General features: G+C 34.2%; 1 protein-coding gene and 1 long non-coding RNA gene across 3 annotated transcripts; both read left to right on the top strand.

Moving 5' to 3' along the window:
• Positions 1-306: 306 nt before the first annotated feature.
• On the top strand, positions 307-3886 carry LOC144997595 (Peptidase C78, ubiquitin fold modifier-specific peptidase 1/ 2). 2 transcript variants are annotated; one of them, XM_078957489.1, is made up of 13 exons: positions 307-577; positions 738-1079; positions 1155-1384; positions 1495-1582; positions 1869-2038; positions 2123-2213; positions 2329-2454; positions 2610-2657; positions 2739-2815; positions 2903-2991; positions 3080-3191; positions 3266-3368; positions 3457-3886. In XM_078957489.1, the coding sequence occupies exons 1-13, from the start codon at positions 379-381 to the stop codon at positions 3684-3686; spliced, it is 1905 nt and encodes a 634-aa protein (XP_078813615.1). In that variant the 5' UTR covers positions 307-378; the 3' UTR covers positions 3687-3886. The 2 variants fall into 2 exon arrangements, with proteins under 2 accessions (XP_078813615.1, XP_078813614.1); XM_078957488.1 differs by having other exon boundaries at positions 308-577; positions 1149-1384.
• A 1156-nt stretch (positions 3887-5042) lies between these two features.
• Positions 5043-8211, top strand: LOC145045381 (uncharacterized). Its single transcript, XR_013681811.1, has 5 exons — positions 5043-5514; positions 5743-6913; positions 7013-7123; positions 7202-7470; positions 8027-8211. It is a non-coding gene; the product is annotated as an uncharacterized LOC145045381 (long non-coding RNA).
• The last annotated feature ends 10941 nt before the right edge of the window (positions 8212-19152 follow it).

The following is a 19152-nucleotide window of genomic DNA, read 5'->3' as shown; positions in this document are numbered from 1 at the left end:
AAATGATCCATGTTTGTACCAAGAAGATCTCGCATAGACGTTTTTAGGTCTGCACAATTCTAAAAAACAAACAGTTTGTGAGAACATATGTCTGCGCGGTGCAGACAAAAATGATCACCTACATGAGCAAATAAAAAACAAACGCCACCTAGCTTCCACTTACAACTTTCATAACGTGGGTTAATACGAATGCACTAGTATGACTATGACTAGAAGATAACAATAATATTTTATTAAACGAAAATATAAATTAATTATCTTTTAATAACATTTTTTTGGTTTATTGTAACGTTGAGAAAACCCTAACATAAATCAATAGACAGGACGCAAAGTCCACATAGTCAAGTTCCTGCAGAAACTGTTGTTCTCTATATCGCCATGGCCGATGATTCAAACGAGAACAAAACCACCATACGGATTCTATGTCGCAAACTTCTGCTGATCACAAAATCCGAATCAGGAATACAATGGCTGATTGGTTCCCCGTTTCTCCCTACGTTCACCATCGTCTCAACCTTCAGATGCATCAACACCCTTACTTCCGATCCCCTGTCCCCGGATTTCTCCAAAGAATCAGGTAAAACCCTAGCTTCACCGCCAATTTGATAAATTCCAACTCTATACACGGAAATATCATTGATAGATATAATGGAACGTCAATTACTATCATAAGAATCACACACTTCTCCCTCATATCCGTAATTCAAGTTGATTTTTGTTGGAATGTTCGTGTGTAGATGATATGCGGGCATTGTTACCAAGGGGATTCGAGGTAATCGGATCTTTGATTGTTAGTACCAGCAATCCAAATGTGGAAGGTTCTGCCAGGGATGCTATAGATGCCTCGGGTAAAATGAGGAAGGCCCTTTCACAGTTGGAGAATCGTAGTTTAGTTGGAGCTGTAGTGGATCCAAGCTCTGGAGACTTTCGTTTTTTTGTATCGAACTCTGTAATTGAACCGGTAACTTCCATTGTGTTTGAAGACCATCCGGAGAAGTACGTTTGGGAGAGAGGTTGTATACTGCACTGTGAACTTCCAATCAAGTTGCCAGTGTATTATTCTGTAAACGATCCAAAAGGTACGCCATTTTCTTATGCATATTTGTTCATAGAAAAGCAACATGAAATATTCTCAAATTTTCATTCAGATGCAGCAAACATGCTAAAGCGTGCAACTGAGGCTGTTGCAGCCAAATTTAGAGACCCTAAAACTACATACGTGCTAGAAACAGTCGATGCATCCATGACTGAAGCATTACAGCCTGTAATTATTCAGAACAGTGATTATGATCTTGAGGACACCTCTCAAAAATCTAATACAAAGTCTTTATTGTGCTCACACTTTTGTTCTGAAGATAGGAAACACAAATCTCCTTCAATGGAGGTAATTTCATATCAAATACAGTTATTTGCTTTCACATTTTTCATTGCAATAAGCTGGTTTTTACAATTTAATTTCTTGATTTTCATCTTTGTGATAGTTTCTTTACTTAGAATGCAGATAAAATCCAAGTAAGCTTATTTCTTGCTACATCAGGACCCTCTGTAAAACCCCCTGCCCCTTCTGCTGAATATATTCCAGGTATTGATTGGATTTTTAGATAAATTCCGATTTTCTCCATCCATAATTATTTATGAAAAAAAAAAGTACATAAAATCACTTCTACATCCACCGTTTTATCTATTTGGCAACTGAACCATTATCTAGTAGTGATTAAACCATCATACTTTTTCGATCTTTCAGACAAATTGTTCAGAGTTGCGTGTTTTTATTTTATTATTTTTTTTATATCAGTCATCAGGACAAAATACAGAGTTTATTATCTTTGCTTCATTAGTAAAGTGTAAGTTTCTTTTGGGAGATGTAGGTGAAGCCAAGCTTCTGGTTGTTGACTATAAAGTAAAAGTTATCTGTTATGCAACAAAGGATCTTCTTCTGATGGATGCAATTTCAAAATTAATTATTCCTGGGTTAGTTGACCAGTTACATACTATGAAGACCATGACCTTACCCAATCTATTATCTCAACACCCAAAGGTTAAAAACGACATTTAACTTTTTTTCATTTTTTAAAACTTTTCCTGCTCTCTTACTTATTACAAACTTGATTGCTTTATATAGCTACATCCATATCACTTCATTCCTCCAGGATTCCTGCATCCAATAACTGCCATTTATGATTCGCTTTATGGTGAAACAGAAATGAAGCAAGGTAGAGAAAATATTTGCTTGATGATTAATGATTTAAAGTTTTTTGTTTTTTTTAATACATAAAATGGAGGTGGGTTTGTTTGTATAAACTTGACATATTGTCTTTTTCTCTTCAGTTGAAATCAGAAAATGTCTTCATATGAGGCTGGGATTACCTTTAGATCGTCCTCTTTTGAGAATTGCAAGTGCCATTGACTTTTTGACTGCAAAAGAAGGTGCAAATGGCAACATCATGCGGAAAGGTATACATATATGTATCCTATGTGGCAATGTGATAATATTCTTTTTTAAGTCAAAAAGAAACACTTAATGTGGAAACCCTCATGTCCTTATTAAGTTTGTTAAGTTAAAAAGAAACAACATCTGGACCTTGCTTAACATATTGTTGCTAAATCAGGAACTCCTCTGCTTAAGGATGTGCACATTGGGATCCCAAGTAGTGGAGGTAAGTAGTTTCATTTCACAAACCCTTATGGATGAAAGTTAGGGGTAATTAGGTAATTTTACATATAATGCTATGTTGCAGTTCATGGTGGAGTTGTATCTCTGGTTCAAGGCTCTTATGAGTACTATCATTACCTTCAAGATGGCTTTGATGACTCGGTGAATAACTTAGAAGCTTTTGTCAGAAAAGAAAAAAAAAAATCCCTTTTTCTAATCATTTTTTTTTTTTTAAATTAATAATACCAGGGGTGGGGTTGTGCTTATCGCTCTTTACAGACCATAGTCTCATGGTTTAAAATCCAACAATACACAGCTATTCATGTTCCTTCACACCGGTGTGTATTACTTTTATCTTCTTTTCACCAAATTTCAAATAATCATATTCTATATAACTTATTAATATAAGAAAAGCTATGTTTTCAGTGAAATACAAGAATCACTTGTGGAAATTGGAGATAAAGACGCTTCATTTATCGGGTCACGAGACTGGATTGGTGCCATTGAACTAAGCTTCGTTTTGGACAAATTACTCGGTGTAAGTTATAACCGATTTAGCCACTCTGCTATCTTCTGTAGTGATTAAGTTATTATATTTTTAATTTTCAACAGGTAAGCTGCAAGGTCATAAATGTCAGATCTGGAGATGAATTACCCGAAAAATGTAGAGAACTGGCTATGCATTTCGAGACCCAAGGAACACCCATCATGATAGGTGAGTCAAGAAATAGCAACATACTTTGTGTATTATAACAAACATTTCATTTTTTTTCTTTGTAAAAATTACAACATGGCAATGCCAGGTGGCGGGGTTCTTGCGTATACCCTTTTGGGAGTGGATTATAACGAAGCAAGTGGAGATTGTGCATTTTTGATACTTGATCCTCATTACACGGGTAGTGATGATTTAAAGAAAATAGTGAATGGTGGTTGGTGTGGATGGAAGAAAGCGGTTGATAGCAAGGGCAAACATTTCTTCTTGCACAATAAGTTCTACAATCTCTTGCTACCACAGAGGCCAAACATGGTTTGAATTATTATTGATTTGGCCATATTCCAAAAATACCCCGTGGGTTATATTTGTATGGGTGTTGTTGTTTGAGTAAGAAAGACGAAAATGTCCCTCCTGAAATGAAGAATCATGAATATGTTGCATTTTTGTTTTTGTTTAATATGTATTGCAAAATGAAAAGGTTTTGATGGAAATAAAAAGAGAAATGAGAATAAGACCAATTTGGAGTTATAAAGTGGATAGATAAAGATCAGCTCAGCATCAGATGGTGTGTCTCTATCGCTTCGTAATTGATATGACTAATAAATTAGAAACCGCCTTCTAAAATCGAGGACAGGGGACGTTGAAAGTGATATAAAGATCTCTAGTCTATGCACTTTTTGTTTTATGAGTTTCTTTCTCTTTAATTAATGTATTTATATCATGTTGCTCATATAGCCCTGTTATTAAATGCTTTAAAAAATGATACTCCGTTTGTATTCAAAAGGAAACAAATTGTTTTTGTATTGTAAATTATACCATTAGTCCCTCTTTATACTTAAATCGGTTTTTAATCTACCCTTGCTTCCAACGTGGCAACAAACTTTTAGAAGCCTTCCAACCAAGGTTCTAAATGGCTGTGAGGTGTGGCGTGGCAGCAACGTCAAGCCTCAAGCTTAACGAGCCACGACGTTTTTCAAGGCGTGATGTAAGAAGTCAATTTTGTATTAATTTATAATTATATTACCATATAGATATAAATTTATATTAAATATAACTACTTTTTAGAAGTGTTATATTAATAACTAACTATAAAAGTTTCCCCCGCGTTGCAGGGGTCAAAAGGTATTGGTTTGAGAAGCATGATAAAAAGACTGAATAGATAAGCATGTTGCTTATCTATTCAATTCGTCTATTTAACATTGTTATTTCATAAGACTGATAAAAAATGCATTGGAATCAAATCTGATACCTAAGTTGCTTTTTACCTACAATTTTTTAAAAAACCTCAAACAATGCTAAAATTAGTTTAAATATAAAATGCAAGAAAGAGAAAATAGTTAAATTGATTTGTTTATCATAACAACTTATCAAAAAAAAAAAAAAAATACAAATGGTAAAATACGCAAATAGCTTCAAACATTTTTTTATAAGCAAGGATGTAGTTGCTTTTAGTTTTTTTGGAGTTTTTCCATTGAAAGTGTTTTTCCTCTTTCATAATTATGTTGGAAACAATACAACCCAATCGGATAAATTAAGAAGAAACACAAAAAAACTTAGAAAAAGCCAACACACATAAATAGTTAGGCATACATATAACTTCTATTTATAATCATATTAATTCTTTGTTCCTTAGGGAACAGTTTTTTTATTTGATTAGTTGCAATTTCTTTTTTATTTTCCTTTTTTGTTTCATGCATTTTGTATTTTTAATTTTTTTGAGTTGGTCCACCGCTTCTTTTTTACTTCTCAATACCTCCTTATCTCTCTGTTCTCTTTGACTCTCTTCTCCCACCGTTCATTACTTTGGCTTCTGGAACCTTTTTCTACCACCTCATTACTACTGCTTTTAATTTCATCTCTAAAACATATCCATCTTCCACTGCTTATTGAACCGTTCAACTCAGATCGATCATCGTTTCCACCTACCGCCTTGGTAAGAGCTGTCGTCGAAATCTTCTGCCATCGCCATAGCTCTCCACTTTGTGTCCACAAAAACCCTTATGCACACCTCCAATAGGTGAGTTCCATTTATTTGTTCTACTTCATTTCCCATCCTTTCTTACCCTTTCACCGCCTGCTTATCGTTATCCAACTCCACCACCATCATCGTCGGCATCATCGCATTCCATTAGCAACGGCTGGAAAGGTAACCTTTCAACCCTAACAGATTCATATTTGGATTGGGTTTTTTATTATTCATATTTGGATTAGTATCAATTTTAATTTTAGTCACACTTTAATATTGGGTTCAAGAGAAATTTAATCAGCCAGGTACTGCTTCCCTTTTTGTGTTTGGTTTTTTCAATGCAACACCTCATCTTCACTCTCTCTCATCGCCACTCTCAATTTTACGGCTTCTGGTTCTTCTGTATAGGCTCAAAGGTGAAGATCAGGTGGTCGGAAGTGCTGGTCATGGTGCTGGAGATGGACCCAAATGGAAACACATGTGTTGATTCCATCGTTTATACCTATATGACATTGTTTTTTTCTATTATAATGATTTTTAAAGCTTCAAGGTAAAAATATGTTCTTATTGTGTTCATAAACCAAACATTACATGCTTTAAACAAATTACACTGATGATCTATGTTTCTTCATTAAGGTATACTTGATTAAACCAATAGTCCTTTGTGTTTTCCTTTCTTTGGTTCCATTCAATATCAAATATGTTCTATCATCTATGCGTTCATGTCTTTATTCTTGGCTGCAAGTGCAGAGTTATAACATCTGTTCTGTTGTTCATGCCCCCTGCTCATCCGAAGCATCATCAAACCCTCCCTTAAGGCTTCTATATACAGGAATGGCATGCGAACAACACACAATCACTGATTCTTGATAAGATAAGCATACATAAATCCTTTTATTTTTTTAGAATCTTGGATGTTGATAATAACAATATGACCTTAGTTTTCATTAGAAAGATGGAAGAGTTGATTTTTGAGAAAAAAAACCATCGTATTAGTATTTCCACCTAACTACAACATTTGCATACAAAGAAGATTGTGGCAATCGGATTCCATGTTGTTTTGAGGTAACAAATTATACTTATGTGCTCCTGTCCAGAGGAAACCTGCCTCCAAAGAAGGTGAACTCTTCAAAGCCTATAAATGTGTTGAAATCATGAAACAAAAAACCATATTTCAAAGGGTACATGGTGTACAGTACACGGACTGCATACAACATCTAATATCATTATGGGATTTTGATATTATTGTTTGACAGATAGACAGTGTAATACTATCTTATGCTAAATTTAATAAAAAAAATTAAGATTTTGTCAATGAATAATTGACTATTCTCACCATATCACAGCAGCCTCAAACTCTGACTTCTAGTTTCTTTTGTAGATAAAGTGACCATCTTTCATATAAGTCGTGTTCATTGAGGCCTCACAAAAAGCACCTCTCAATTAATGACCCAAAATTCTATTTTTACCCCTCAGGCTTGTAAGTTGAAAATAGGTGATGTGAAAGGAGCATTGTTGGGCACATAATTTGCTTTGTGTGATGGTGGTAACAATGCAAAACGTTGGTTTCGCTGCGAAGGTCGGGTTGGTCATTTCATAAACGACATTTATCAAAACTAATTTCACTTAATAGAATAATCTTTAATAGTTGTTAAAACATATAATTTTGTTCATATAGGCACATATGACACTCAATGAGATATACGCTCCAATAAATGGTTTCAAGAAAGGAAGAGATCATGTATATCTAGGTGGAATAACAAGGGAACTCAATGCTGCAGTAACGAAGGTTTGTTTACTTTATATGCAATATTGATTATGAATATTTCATTATTTATTAATTCTTATTACCATTTTACATATGTAGGAGGCTGATAGCAAGGACCATTTTATATTTCACTCTAGAGTACTGCTCCTTTGAAAATAGAACAAATTTTCATGTGAAAATTTTCAATCTTCATATTTATTTTTGATGTCAATTTCCAAAATACTATTACATGGGTAATGTAATAGTATTTCAAATTCATAACTTGGATTACCAGATTTTTTTGCATTTTGTATATTCTAATGTGGATTCTTTAAAGTCATAAGGATTGAAGAGTGTTGTACACGGGTGAGGGAAACATATTTAGCCAGGTTTGACCTTTTCCCCTATTCCTATTTCTAATAAATTTACATTTCCATTTCAGTGATTTATTTCAATTTTTATAAACCAAAAGACATTTGGCCTAATGATATGGTTAGATGGTTGTTGTGTTTGTTTGTATGTGTATGAGTGGCTGGTATGTATGTGTTTTGACTGTTGTGTTTGTTGAGCTGCAACAAGATAAGTTTTTTCTATGTATATTTTATGGCTAATATTCATAAATAGCAAAGTAGTTTCAATTTTAATTAAGGGATTTTGAGCTTCGGATTATTTAAGTTATGAGATTTTTATGGTTGAAATTGATTTATATTGTTGCTTTCAAGTGATATTTTTCATGTTTTATTTTCGTTTTCATTTTTTGTTTCATAATATAGTGGGCAACAAAGTTTCAATCTTAATTATATCTTTCATACATGTCAATAGAAAACCTTTTTGTTGGTACCCAAACTTATCGTTGCCCAAATCTCAGGCGATCAAAAGCTTACTTATTTTTTATTCTTTCGAGCCAGTTCATGTAACCTTAATTTTTTTGAATTTTCCTTTTAGATAAAATTTTTGGATGGTTATGTCGCAATCCATCGGAACGTTTTGGAATAAAAGTTAATTGTGCAATTGCTAAGACGAAGGGAACTCGAGTCGCATCAAAGTTACAAGGCATATGTTTAGTAAAGCAAATTTTCTTTGAAGAATATGGTCATTGACAATATTAGATGATGCTTCAATGTATTTTTGAAAAATAAATGTTAAAATAAAGTAACTTCTCTTTTTTATTATATAACTGCATTCCATTGACTTTTTCACTTTCAAACATTGGCCACCAACTTGTTCCGTTTTACACATTCGCCATATGATTTTGAAAGTTTTAACACATTTTGTCCTTGTAGTTGTAATGTGATCCATCTAACTTTACGGGTAGCCAATTAAAACCCATTGACCCATGTAAAGCATGGGTCACTTCCCTAGTTTTAAAGAAATAGAATGTGTTATTTGTGTACGTATCGATTAGGCTGCCATGTTCATGCGACGTATGAATGTGCGTTTTTTCTTCACCAAGAGTGCACTTCACAATGAAGAATTACTATCATCAAATCCACTTGTCACGGGGATTTTCGGATAATTTGAAGGACCTATTGGACAATCAATAAAACAGGTTGTGAAAAAAGAAAAAAAAAAACCCTTAATACATAGATATACAAAAGTACATCGCTATTTTGGAGTCAACATTTTAAAATCAATTTGTTTGTCCGTATGCTCTGTCAATGAAAAAATCTATTCCTTGGTGCTGAAAAAGAAGCCAACAGGAGTTTCATTATCGAAGGAAGCAAAACTATAAAATATTTTATATTTTAATATAGAAAAGGTAAGTGTATTCATAATTTGTTGTTTAAACCTTATGGCCCATTAGGAGAAGGTTTTAAGATATTTTCCAGTGTAAGACTTGTTCCTTCATCCAAAGAAAGTTCGAAACCTACCATGGATAATATGGTGATTTAACAATTTTTGTATGATATTAACTTTATCACACTTTCTAATAGTTACCTTTGAATTCCTTCACCATTGTGATTATCAACAGTAAGACATAAAAGCTTCAAATAGCTTTTCGTAGCATAAATGAGATAAAGATCTAGAATTAACAGATGGATCAACGGCAAAACTTTCAAGAATCTAGTTTACTAATTTATTATTAAAAAACGAAAAAGTAAAAGGAAAACTCAGGTCATCATGGCTGCATTCTTTAAGATGGAAAAAGGCATGTGAACTTGTAGTCAACAATGTTAAATATGTATCAACCTATAAAATAATTTATAAGCAAAAAAATAACTATTTTTTTAATAAAAAAATTAAAAAACACACATCATGATATTCTGCAACATATTATACAACAATACCATTAATTTAATAACATTTGTAAATAATAATAATAATATCTGCACATTAATCTCAACATTTCCATTTCTGAGATGTTCGAGGTGAAGAACATGATGATTTCGTTCATGATGAACAAATTTCATTTCATATGTCTACACAACCAAGGCGTGTTGATGTCCGATGTTAATTCCAAAAACAGGAACGTTTCCAATAATGCCCTTCACCATGTTAACGAATCTACAACATGCATCTATTTTGTATTCTTATGTGATTTAAAACAAATAGGGTGATCCAGTTTCAGAAAAAACAGTACAAAAATGAAGAGTTATATAAAGCAATCTAACCATTTGGACCTGAAACGACTGCGTCCAAGCAACCCATCTAACATTGTTGCAGATCAGAGAGACAAAATGGTTGATGGAATTGGCATTGTAGCATGTAAAAAGGATTTATTAAAAAAATAAACAGTTAAAAGAGAAGTAGCCACATACCCATATTCGCGAGATGCATACTCCATGGATTTATAACCCAAAAAACACCAGCTAGGCTTGGATTTAGAATCAATCCAATGAAATGAGTCTCATTATTTCACAAATGACTCATTCCATTTTATAAAGAGAATTTTTATTCCAACAAAATATTAAACCAATGTTATCCTTATATTAAACTGTTGTTATCCTTCACTACATAAATATGACAACCTGCAGGTAAATTTTGATTTGGAATGTAGATGAAAATATTAAAAAAAAAAAATCATTTTTTCATTTAGTTATCAAAATCGCCAAGCTACTTATAAACATATCAAGAATCTCATTTTTCAATAGAAAACAGTTTTTGTAGTAATATTAAAGCAGATGGGAACCACATAATCTGATATTAGTTTCACTTCGGCATTTCCACAAACAGTTTGCATGTATTAGAAACAAATAAGAATAAAGAAGCAAAGAAATTGAGAAATATCTTGTAACAGAATCCAAACAGGCCAAATTAAAACCGGAAAACTGGTTTTTGTTGGGATTGGTGTTGTCATTGCTTTTGATTTAGAAAAAATAGCATCAACCCAAAAGTTTGAAAGACCATCTACAATAAACAATGAAATAAACTTAAGAAATTGTAGAAATTTGAAGACTTTAAGTTACAGACTTTGTGGCTTGTCGGCTTTCTCTTGAAAAGCCCTAAATCCTACTCTCTTTAAAGAAAACAAACTGAATGTGTTTGTTTGGTGGTGAAGAACATATCATGTTTGCTTCTGTGTCTCCATCTCCTATAAATGATGAAAGGGTAAAACCGGAACCAATAAGCTTTCTATAACAAAAGTGGTAGATAAGGTATATAAGATACCAATTGTCTTTCTATTGAGAAAGTCAATAAAAGGAAACGAAATGAGACTTGTGTGTGTTTATGAAGGACCCATAAGCAACACGAAGCTTATTTCGATTGTTGGTGGTGACGATAATGATTTCGATTGGCGGGGACGATCTATGGTAGAAAAGTACGCTTTAGAACACTTCCTCAAGCCACATCTCCGTCGGCAGTGGCAGACCCCTCTGGAACCAGTGATGGCATGGGTGATGGTCGATGATGTTGGTGGCGAGAATCATTCGGTCGTCAACAAAGATAAAGAGAAATCAAAAAGCTTACAACCAAGTGAAGGTGAATAGCTTCGAAAAAGCAAACATCTTCAATACTATATTGTTCTTCGACAGTGGTGGGGCATTAGACCGGTTATGGGTGAAGAAGAAGAAGACGGAGCAGGCTCCTAATGACTTAGAAGTGAAACACAGAAGACGTAGAGTAACCATCGAGATTTGGTGTGCGCAGGAGCTAAATTTTGGTCAAATATTTTGGGGATGTTGAAATCTAAAACGTAGCCAATAGCTGAAGCTGAAGTTGAAGGTGCGAATTGTGCCTTTTAGGAGTTGTTTCAACGAACCAAATCCATTTAAGTGTGGGTTATCTTGTGACACTAAAGCAGAAACCTTAGCCAAACGACAATTTGGAATTTCATACCTTGTATAGGAGTGAGTCAGCCGACCCACAATTGCAAGCCGAACACCCACCCTCAAAACCCTAATATTGATCGGTAAACCATCGTTTCCCCAAAACCCAATGACGACTCAGAAGAAGGGGAAAGATGAAGAAGAGAAACTTTAGATGAGGAGCGGTGGAAGGAAGAAAGAGAAGAGAAGGTCTGGATAAGGCGGTGGAAATAAGAAACTGGAAGGGCTGATTAACATAGGAGTGTGGAGATAAGGTGAAGAAGAATTACACAAATCGGAATTCGATTGGGTAAAAAAATGGCGAAGCAAAGGAGAAGCAACATGTGTACACAAACAATATCAATAATGAAATAAAATGTCCCTGGAGACAAATTTGAAGACACATATATAAACAGGGGTAGTAGAAGGGCTGAAATAGACAGAATAGATATGAGTTTATTGTTCCTAAGGTAGGACTTCTTTAATATATATATATATATATATATATATATATATATATATTATATATATATATAATAGTAATAATAATAATAATAAAATGTTAACAAAAAACGCAATACTTGTATCACCGATTAGAAAAGACAAAAAATAGCAAAAAAAAAACGTGTTTCAAACGAAAAAACATGCACCATAACATGCCATAATGCGTCATGGAACGCCTTGCCACATGTCACGCCTAATAGCAACAATATGAAGCTTTTCGTAACGGCGAAGCCATGCCTCACGCCATGGCGCGCCTTGGCACGCACCATGACGCGCATTGGCGCGCACCATGACGCGCCTTTTAGAACACTGCTTCCAACCCAATGTCATTTTTTTTTCTCTTCTATTTATTTCATCTTTCTAAACTTACAACACATGGAAATAATATTTTTTCCAATCCATTCAACCTGTTCAACTAAAAACATAATAAACAACATAGGGTATAAGTTCTTAAGCCCATGGAGAGAGAGAGAGAGAGATGAAATTAGGTTCTTCAACCCGTTGAAGAGAGGAAATCAATGGTACCGAAGGGGCATTCATCATGAAAGTACTCAGTGCCTCCAACTAAAAAACAAAAAAATTGCACTATTTCGTCCATCCTAATAGTTCTTACAATGTGTAGCTTAATGGAAGAGTTAAATGATATAAAATATCTAGTTGTTATTCGGTATATTTAGCTCAACTATAATGAGATGACACGATAGATTCTAAAGTGATTTTCAAGGGTTTGACAAATTGGTGTTCTAATGCTCGATTTGGGTATAAGCTTAATTCTCTAATTAATTGTATTTTTCATTTGGGACTCGACAAGTTGGAAGCTCCAACTCGTCGTGTCGAGAGGGATTTTGGCCGTGGACATCTATGGACCAACTCGGTGAGTTGGAAGCTGTGAAGAAACCCTAATTTTTAGGGTGTTGCATCCTATTTAAAAACCTTAAGACCCTTAGGTTGCCTCCTTACCAACCTCCTTGTCCAAAACCCTAATTTTGTTCATTATCCTCCAAGGTTGAGTTTGTGAGCTTGTGGTGAGCTTTGAGAGTTGGTTTTTGGTATTCTTTAGACAGAGCTTTCAAATTAGAGGTGCCTAGTTTGGAAGGAGGGATTTAGATCCAGAAACTCTCCATTGGTTGTAGTCCTTTTGAGGTATAAAGTCGATACCTTGCTTTGTTATCATCTAGATCTTTTTTTTAATGTTTTAGCTTGATTTTGGGTTTATGTTAAGGTTGTCCAAAAAGTTGAGGGTTCTAGGGGTTATTATGTTAAATGTGACCCTTTCATGATCTCTCTTGGCTTAAAGTTGCAAGCTTTACTAGGTTCTAGGTCCCATTCATGCAAAAAGTCCTTTATTAAGCCATTTTGAGTCCTAGGGTTCCTTTCTAGCATGCATGGACGTAAAGTTGGAAACTTTACGTGATTTTCCAGCCTTGGGATGCTAAATCTGTGTTTTGGGACTATGTTTTGAGAGTTTAAGGGATTATTGGGTTAAGTCTCACTCTATTGAGGCTAGGGTTCGGGTTTAGGCTCATTGTGGTGGTTTCTAAGGGTAAAGTTGGAAACTTTACCCTTCTAGACATCATTTGGGAGGAGATATGAGATTTGGAGTTCTTAGATTCGATGGAAACAACTTAATGCATTAAGTTGTTGGATTTCTGGACAACTTGATGAGTTGATTAGTGAACTCGACGAGTTGATAGGATTTTTTCCGATCTGTAGAGTTAATGGAGGAACTTGATGAGTTGAGTCAAATTAGGCTGTTGACTTTGACTTTTGACCTTGTCCTTTGACCAAGTTTGATCTATAATGGATTTTGGGAAATTTTGAGTTGAATTTAAGGAACTGTTTCTGTTTAGGGGTTAAGTAGAGCTGATATCCGAAGCTAGGACCTAGTCAGCTATCGATCAGTATTCGAGGTGAGTCTTCTCACTAGACTCGTGGGTCGAAGTGTAATGCCCCAATTCTGTTGTTGGTGCAATTTAAAGCTAGAATAAGAGAAGAGAAGAGGAGCAATCAAGGGGGGGGGGGGAAGTGTTGGATTAGTGTCTAAGTCCATAACTATTTTGGTATGTACTTGACCCGATGGTGCATGGTCCTTTTGGGTTGCCTTCACCAAAGCAACTTGATAGGATGAATTATGGAGAGTAAGGATTAAATATGATTTATTAATGTATTATGAGAATAATATATTAAAGGAGAAATCATATTGTTTAATTAATATTAGTCAATAATTAATTGGTAATTAGTTTGTGACTAAAAGAGATTAATTAAACTTAAGGGACTGGAATTGTAATTATAGGATAATTGCAATTTGGGCCATGGATTGCCTTATATTAAAGGATGGACGAATTCTAATGGGAAACCCATAAGGAAATCGTCCATGGGCTTAATAAAAGGAGTCTATGGGTTGCTTAGGGCTTAAGCATCCAAATTAGGGTTTCCTTGTTAGATAACCCTAATAGCCCAACTATATAAAGAACCCTTAAGGCTCAAAAACGTGGCTAATGTTCTTGTAAGGGTTTACACACGTTTTTGGCAGCCTCCAACCTCTCTCCTCTTCATCCTCTTGCTTATGGTGTTTGTGAGCCATTAGAGGAGTGACACTTGTGACTCTAAGCCTTCCAAAGTTAATACAAGGAGATTTGGGATTGTTATTGCTACATAACAATCAAGGTAACACTATAAACTTATTCTCATGTTAATATGATTATATGTATGCTAGAATTAGGGTTTATAGTCTTGGATTCAAAGCATGTACAATAGAGAAACCTAGATCCAAGCATTAGGGTTTGTATGAGCACATAGGATGTCTTATGACTAAAACCCATCAGTGGTATCAGAGCCTAGCTTGGTTTCAATTGTATTGATGTTTTGTATAACTGGAAAATTCGATTTTTTGGATTGTGGAGGCTGGACTCGCCGAGTCCATGCCGGACTCGACGAGTCAACTCGTCAGATAATGCTTATCTCGGGATTTCTTGTTGTTTTTGTATTAGGATAGTTACCTTATCATGTTAGATCAATATAAATCCGATTTTATGATATATATGACTATATTCTTGATCTAATTAAAGATAATTATCAATTTATAAGATAATTGTTTCCTTATAAGATAATTGATTAATTATTTTGAGTAAATTGATAAATTGTTTTGCAAGAAATCATTAAATAAATCAAATATGGATAATTATGTGATTAAATGTTAATTTAAAATTATTTGTTATTTGATCCTTGTTGTTATGAAAGGTTTCATATTTTCCCCTTTAGGTTTTATAGTTTAAATTTGAACCCAAAAGTTTTGAAGTTTTGAAATTTAAATAGTTAAAACCCTAATGTTTTGAAAAAGGTTTCAAAACTTGCCCTCAAGTTTTGGAATTTAAAAGTTGATTAAAAGTTTAATTAGGAATGTTAAATTCTAAACCCCAGTAATGTTTTGAAAAAGTTCAAATCACACCCTTATGGTTTTATTAATTAATTAAGGAGTATAATTAAAAGAGGTTTAATAAATCCATAAAAGTTTAGGTTAACTATTTAATTGAATTAAAAGTGTAATTGTTAAAGTTAACCATATAGTATTTTAAAAGTGTGAAATACACCCTACACTATATATATAACATTAAAGGTCTAACATTATATATATGTATGAGTAAAAGTCAGTCTTACCGTTAGTAGGCCTCATTCACGAAGCTGGTCTATAAGGGGTGTTTAAGGAAATTGCCTATAAAATGGCGATTGAATGGGTATCCACTCTTACCCACCGCACTCTTGACTAGTGGAGGGTCGTTAGCCGAACGGGTAGGATAGGACGAAACCTTCCATTATAAGTATAATGAAATACAAAGTAACTAAATGTTTTTCAAATTCCCAATCTTAGTTACTTAGGCAAAAGTGAATTGATGCAATTCCATGAAATTACACTTTGTGCCCTTGCGAAGACGTTAGTGGAGCGTGTGTGGTTTACTGGCACACTAAATGGTTCTAAGCAATGGTTGCAAAGGGTGACTCAATGTTTTTCATAGTTCGGTGGAGCGTGTGTGGTTTACCGGCACATCGAATAGGTGATTGTAACATGTGAGGGCACCATGTAGTTTGCATGGTTATTCACACCCGCTTTGTGATCCTCGGCATCCCAGTCACAAACTAGAGGGGCATATCGAGATTTAAACATGCCATTGAAATGTTCAATGAATCTCAAAGGATCTAGGAGTTTTCATATATTTAAAACTTAAATTTCTTTTTCGTTTTTCATGGTGGAAATTAGTGAATCGTCATTCACTTACCTTCAAATGTTCTGCAATTTGGGTTACGGCATCCCTCTCTCGAGTTGTAGGATATTGTGTTGGGTCCTAGCCTTAGTATTTCATTTGGGTGATTTACTAAGGACTCAATCTATCAACTAACTTGAATTCGTTTTTCTCCCGTTTTGTAGATGTCAAAGTTCGACAACTATGGTCTTCCCAAATCCCGTGGAACAAGCATTCCACATGAAGATGATATTCCATGATTCGATCGAGGAACAAGAAATCATGCTTCACTTCCTCCTCCTCCTCCTAATTATTCTCCCTAACCCACAAGATTGTAAAATTGAAAGGTTCAATATCACTCAAGCCCTTTTGGCAAGTAAACATAAAGAAGGAAAGTCCGTGTGTGCACACGTCCTAGGGATGAAGTCACACATTGATAGGTTAAGAATGTTGGGATCCGTTGTCTGTGAGGAAATGGCTGTTGATTGGGTTCTTCAGTCACTTCCTAAAATCATATAGTGAGTTCGCAAGAGAGTACTATATGATAAACCACGACGTGACCCTTATAGATCTCACCTATATGTTTATTGCTGCTGAATCAGAAATGGTTTGGCGCAATAAGAAAAGCAAAGTTGATTGGTGAATCTGCCTTCAAGACTTCTATGGATATAGACAATGGCAATGAAATACATGCAATGATCGAAAAGTTTGATCATAAGAGAAAGGCGATGTCTGAAGTAGTTCCATGTGTTGTTCCAAAAGAGTCAATTTGCTTTTATTGCCAAGAGAAGGGGCATTGGAGACGAAGTTGCCCTATTTACCTAATAGATCTAAGAGATGGGAGAGTCAAAAGTATGACTACGCTTTAGGTAAGAATCCACTATCTAACTCCATTAAGTTCCTATTCATTGATTCTTAATACATGATGTGATAAGATTGCATTTGAATGTTTTGAAGGATCGGTGAAAAGAAAGGAAGCTTGATAAGAAAGCAAGATGAATCTAATCACAAGGGATGGATCTTGATCGCATGGACTTGAAGATTGGATTTTGAGCTTAGATAGTTATGATAGAGTTGTTAGAAAATTTTCATTTTTTACATAGTTTTCAATGGATTTTGCATTGTAAGGACAAATGTTTTTCCACTGCTTTTATAAATAAAATAAATTTTGACTCACTTATTTATTTGTTTACATCCTTGCAATGAAATTGTTATGAAAGTTGATGTTTGCATATTTCTACAACGAATGGATATGATTCTTAGTTATGTTATTTATGGAAGTATCAAGAATTTACCAAATAGGGAGAGTTTCTCATTGCCCAAGTTTCAATTGGACAGAAACTTGGAATCATGCAACTTGGTTGCATGATGAATGAGAAATTTTGTATTTGGAAATTGGACTAATTCATTGACAAAGTGTCAAGTGAAGGACTAGGAGATCGAGTACACAAAGTTGTGTGTTGATCAAGTTCACCATAAGAGTAACAAAGATATTCGTCATGATTTACTAAAGGCTTAGTAAATATGATTACACTTACAAGATTAAGTGTAATTTTGAATTGATTAAAGGGTTTAGATCAATAGTAGAACGAATAAGAAGAATCAAGTAGGCAGAAAGATAAAAGTTTCCACATTCTAAGAAGAAGGGAGAGTAGCTTTTATGCTTTATGATAGGTCTTAATGATTAAGAACCATATCTCAATTGATCCTCTAAGTGAGTCTTGGTACAATTGTATGTCCAAGAAGAGGAATCAAAGATTGAAGAAATGGTCAAATCAAGAAGTCAATCATACTTCGTTCCAAAACAAGTCTTAAAGTCAAGATTGTGACATTGAGTGAATAGTATTAAGAAGGTTTATAACATTCATCAATTGTGGAAAGTTGTGATGTCTTGGATAAGACAAAGACCAACTAAGACCAAAATTATGAAGTGTTTTGTTTTGATATAAGCTACACTAACTCTTGAATATTTGTTTGTCAAGAAATGTTTTGATAAGAGAATCGTATATGTCGAGGAGTCAGTGGGAGTCTTAATAGTCTTGAAAAGTTTCAAGAACAAATCAAATAAGCCTTATCGATTATCACTAGCACACGAGTTGAGGTTTAAAACCTATCGTGAAGACATTATTTTGTTTCTGTGCCAATCCAATCGAGTTAATTATGCATGTGAGTCCTATGAGTTCTCATTTGAATGCATAAAAGGCAAGGACCTTGATCAATGGAAAGTACATTGATAGGAAAAGGTGAGCTGCTTAACTACTTGGAAAACGTGGTGGGCAGCTGTGCTACCATAAGGCAAGAAATCAAGATTAAGGAAGTTCGATCCATATGAGTTTGAATTTGTCGTAAACTTTGGTTTTAACAAATTCACATGGATAGGAACACATACACCGTTTAAATCTAAGTGTCATAAGATTTCCTCCTTCATGAAAATGATTGTGAGAAAATGCTTTCACTAAGAAAGATTTTAAAAGATAGTGATTGTAAAATTGCATTCTCGAATTCGATCATGGTTACGGCATCCCTTTCCATAATTTGAATTGTGAGGTTTGGCAATTAGTCTTAATTGTTAAGACACACATATGAACTATCTAAGGCAAAAGTGTATAAGTTCAAGAAGCCTTGATAAAAGATTATCAAAGCACTAAGTATTAGAAACATGAACTTAATAAATTCAATAAGTATTGTTTTCTGAAAGTTAAGATGTTTATGAATACATGTCGAAGCTAGTGGGAGCATAAGTGTTATGTTTTATAATAATCATCATGATAGTGGGAGCATAAATGTTATGATTGTATGATTATTAAGACACGTATTGCAAAGTTAGCAATATTAATTATAGAAAACAAGAGTTAAACCTTGCAAAGTAGTAAGGGTTATAAAGTTGTTTTGCTATAATTAAGGGAGAGAATATTATGCTTCATTTCAAATCTAAAGGATTAGGTTGTGGAATGTTAATAAATTTAGTCAAGGGTACATAGTGTGTTCTTAAAATTTCGATTATGATTACGGCATTCCTCTTCACAATTCGAATTTTGAGAACATAGCAAATAAAACATTGTGCATCGTGTCCCATACGCTT

Source organism: Lactuca saligna, chromosome 5, assembly GCF_052625555.1.
Source record: "Lactuca saligna cultivar CGN05327 chromosome 5, ASM5262555v1, whole genome shotgun sequence".
Lineage (NCBI taxonomy): Eukaryota > Viridiplantae > Streptophyta > Magnoliopsida > Asterales > Asteraceae > Lactuca > Lactuca saligna.
Note: the sequence above shows the minus strand (reverse complement) of the source record. Positions and strands in the feature narration are given on the sequence as shown.

Excerpts from the sequence above, each read along its gene's own strand:
- LOC144997595 (XM_078957488.1), top strand. The coding sequence starts at position 379 with ATGGCCGATGATTCAAACGAGAACAAAACCACCATACGGATTCTATGT. Across the intron at positions 1,385-1,494 it reads ACAAATCTCCTTCAATGGAG|AATGCAGATAAAATCCAAGT; the intron begins GTAATTTCATAT and ends TTCTTTACTTAG. Across the intron at positions 2,658-2,738 it reads TGGGATCCCAAGTAGTGGAG|TTCATGGTGGAGTTGTATCT; the intron begins GTAAGTAGTTTC and ends GCTATGTTGCAG.